The following is a 2,376-nucleotide window of genomic DNA, read 5'->3' as shown; positions in this document are numbered from 1 at the left end:
TCGTGTCAAGTAGTGTAAGAAAAAAACCGTCTTTTAGTGTAATTTTCACAGCTTAAATTAAGAAAAACGCTTGTAATTTTGTTGAGCCGTGTATTGAAAGATTCAAAATTGTGAAATTTTAGTTATAAAATTGATTAATCTATGCATTTTTCAACAAAAACCGGTTGAGGTTGAAGTCATCCTTTTTCTCATTGGTTAGAAAAAAAGTTCATTTCTCACAGTAGTGCCAACAAACACCGTGTCTGCATATACTATAGTATTCCTCTCTCTCTCTAGTTTGATACTATTTTATGTTTAGTACATGTAGCTTTTCATTTTCCATGGTAAATGGGTGTATGACAAAAAGAAGAAGAAGAAAAGAAGTGCCACAGTTTTGTATAAAGAAACATTAAAATATCAAATTTGGAAGGCCAAACTGACCCACAATGCAGTCACGTTAAATTGGAACCATTTGAAGGGTAGACTAGTCATCACAAAGCTTTATTGTCCACATTGGTTGTCCACCGTAGCCTTTTGTTTGGCCACGTTGTCCGGGCAATGAGACTGAGAGGGAGTTTCCATGCAATTGAAATCAATGCAAAGGGAGCTTGTTAAAGGGAGTGGTATGTCCGGGTTGAGTTGGATCTCGGTAATCAAGTTGTGTTGTAGGTAGAGGGTGAGTAGGGCAGCCGAGAGGAGCTGGTCCACGAACTCCTGGGGTACTTGCCCGGTGAATCGGTTGTTGTTGAGGTAAAGGTTCGATGCTGTGGAAAGCAAAGGGGACAGAGGGCCAGAGAAATCATTAAAGCTAAGGTCCAAGGTTTCCATGCTCACTAGAGAAGGAGGCTCAACAGTGCCCCATAGATGGTTATGTTGCACAATGAGAGAGAGGAGGCTCAATCCTAGAAGAGGAGAAGGCAGGTAACCGGTCAGCTTATTGAAGCTGAGATCAAGATAGTAGAGGTTTGTGAGAGACGCTAGGTTGGTGATGTTTCCCGAGAGCTTGTTATAGGAGAGAGACAGGAAGCTTAGAGATGGCGGCATTGAGGTCGGAAGGGCACCAGAGAGAACGTTTTCGTTCAAATCAAGGTGGACAAGGGGGCTGGATATGGCTTGGATTCTACCAGAAAGATGGTTATGGCTTAGGATTAAGGCTTGGAGGTTAGGCAGCTGAAGCAGGTCTTTAGGGATGGGGCCTCTAAGCTTGTTGAAGCTCAAATCTAGTGTTTGCAGGGTTTGTAAGGTGGCAAGCGTGGGCGGGATGGAGCCGGAGATTAGGTTTTTGCTCATCCCGAGGAACTGGAGCTGCTGCAAGCCTCCGATGCTATGTGGGATTTGCCCGTTGACTTGTCCGGGGGAGAGGGTGAGCTGCTGCAGGGCTGTGAGGTTGCCGATGGCAGGGTGGATGCGGCCGTGTAAGCCCGGGGAGTCTGCGAGACCGGTGCCGAGGTTGAGCTCGCGCACGCGCAGCGCTCCCTCTGCGTAATCGCAGATTATTCCCATAAAAGAAGTGCAGGGGTAGACTGCATGTGAGTCGTCGAAGTCCCACGTATCAAAGAAGAAAGAGCCAGGCAAATCAGCTAAGCTATTCCTCACATCCTTTAACGCTTGCAGGTCACGAGCATCAAGTTGCTCATCATCCTGTGCATTGCTGCAAGGAGCTGCTGCATAGGCTAGGATAATAATTAAGAGCAGATTAGCTACAAAATCATGCGGCCTAACTAGTCTAGCCATGGAGACTTGATCTCTCGCCTGTGAGTTACCCAACACACTGTAGAGAGCGTTATATGCCAGCAGTCTACGATTAAATACACCGGCAAACATCGCTTTGCCGTGACTCCTCTAAAGGCTGCCATAGATTCCAATCACTTTTGTCATCGATGCTAGAATGCGTTGCCTGCTGCACATCCTGCCAAGTATATTATGGTGTTTCTTTGCAGCAGGGGCAGCTGTGCGACGTGCGCGGCCCGTGACCCAACGAGCGTGAGGTGTATTATTAGAAATGCTTCAGGACTGCAAGCCAGCTTTTGGCATTCTCATAATAATTGAAAGTGTGCACTACTGTGGAATCATATTCTACCCCCTCTATTCACTCTATGCCCATTAATTAAATTAATGGTATAAGGTTAATTAACTAATTTACCTTTGCGTACCCTTGCCAAACTCGCCTCTACCACTCTCCCTTGCCCAAGCCTCCCTCATGTTACCCTTGCCAAACTCGCCTCTACCACTCTCCCTTGCCCAAGCCTCCCTCATGTTGCTTAGCACAAAGAGCCCTCACCTCTATTATCATCTCCCTCTCCCTCTCCCCCTCGCCCTCCCCCTCCCCTCTCCCTCCTTCTCATTCCACGCTAGCCTCCCTTCCATCTCTGGCTCAAACACCTTTTATACCACTCA

At 46.9% G+C, this 2,376-nt stretch overlaps 1 protein-coding gene across 1 annotated transcript; it reads right to left on the bottom strand.

Annotated features, from left to right (window-relative positions):
* Window positions 1-371: 371 nt before the first annotated feature.
* Window positions 372-1,778, bottom strand: LOC147605263 (uncharacterized). Its single transcript, XM_086794012.1, has one exon. The coding sequence runs from the start codon at window positions 1,711-1,713 to the stop codon at window positions 481-483; it is 1,233 nt and encodes a 410-aa protein (XP_086650138.1). The 5' UTR covers window positions 1,714-1,778; the 3' UTR covers window positions 372-480.
* Between the last annotated feature and the right edge of the window lie 598 nt (window positions 1,779-2,376).

Source organism: Cibotium barometz, chromosome 60 (assembly GCF_041138505.1).
Source record: "Cibotium barometz isolate CiBa-2024 chromosome 60, ASM4113850v1, whole genome shotgun sequence".
In the NCBI taxonomy this organism is placed as follows: Eukaryota; Viridiplantae; Streptophyta; class Polypodiopsida; order Cyatheales; family Cibotiaceae; genus Cibotium; species Cibotium barometz.
Note: the sequence above shows the minus strand (reverse complement) of the source record. Positions and strands in the feature narration are given on the sequence as shown.

Bases quoted from the DNA above. Each gene is read 5' to 3' on its own strand.
- LOC147605263 (XM_086794012.1), bottom strand. From the start codon at position 1,713: ATGGCTAGACTAGTTAGGCCGCATGATTTTGTAGCTAATCTGCTCTTA.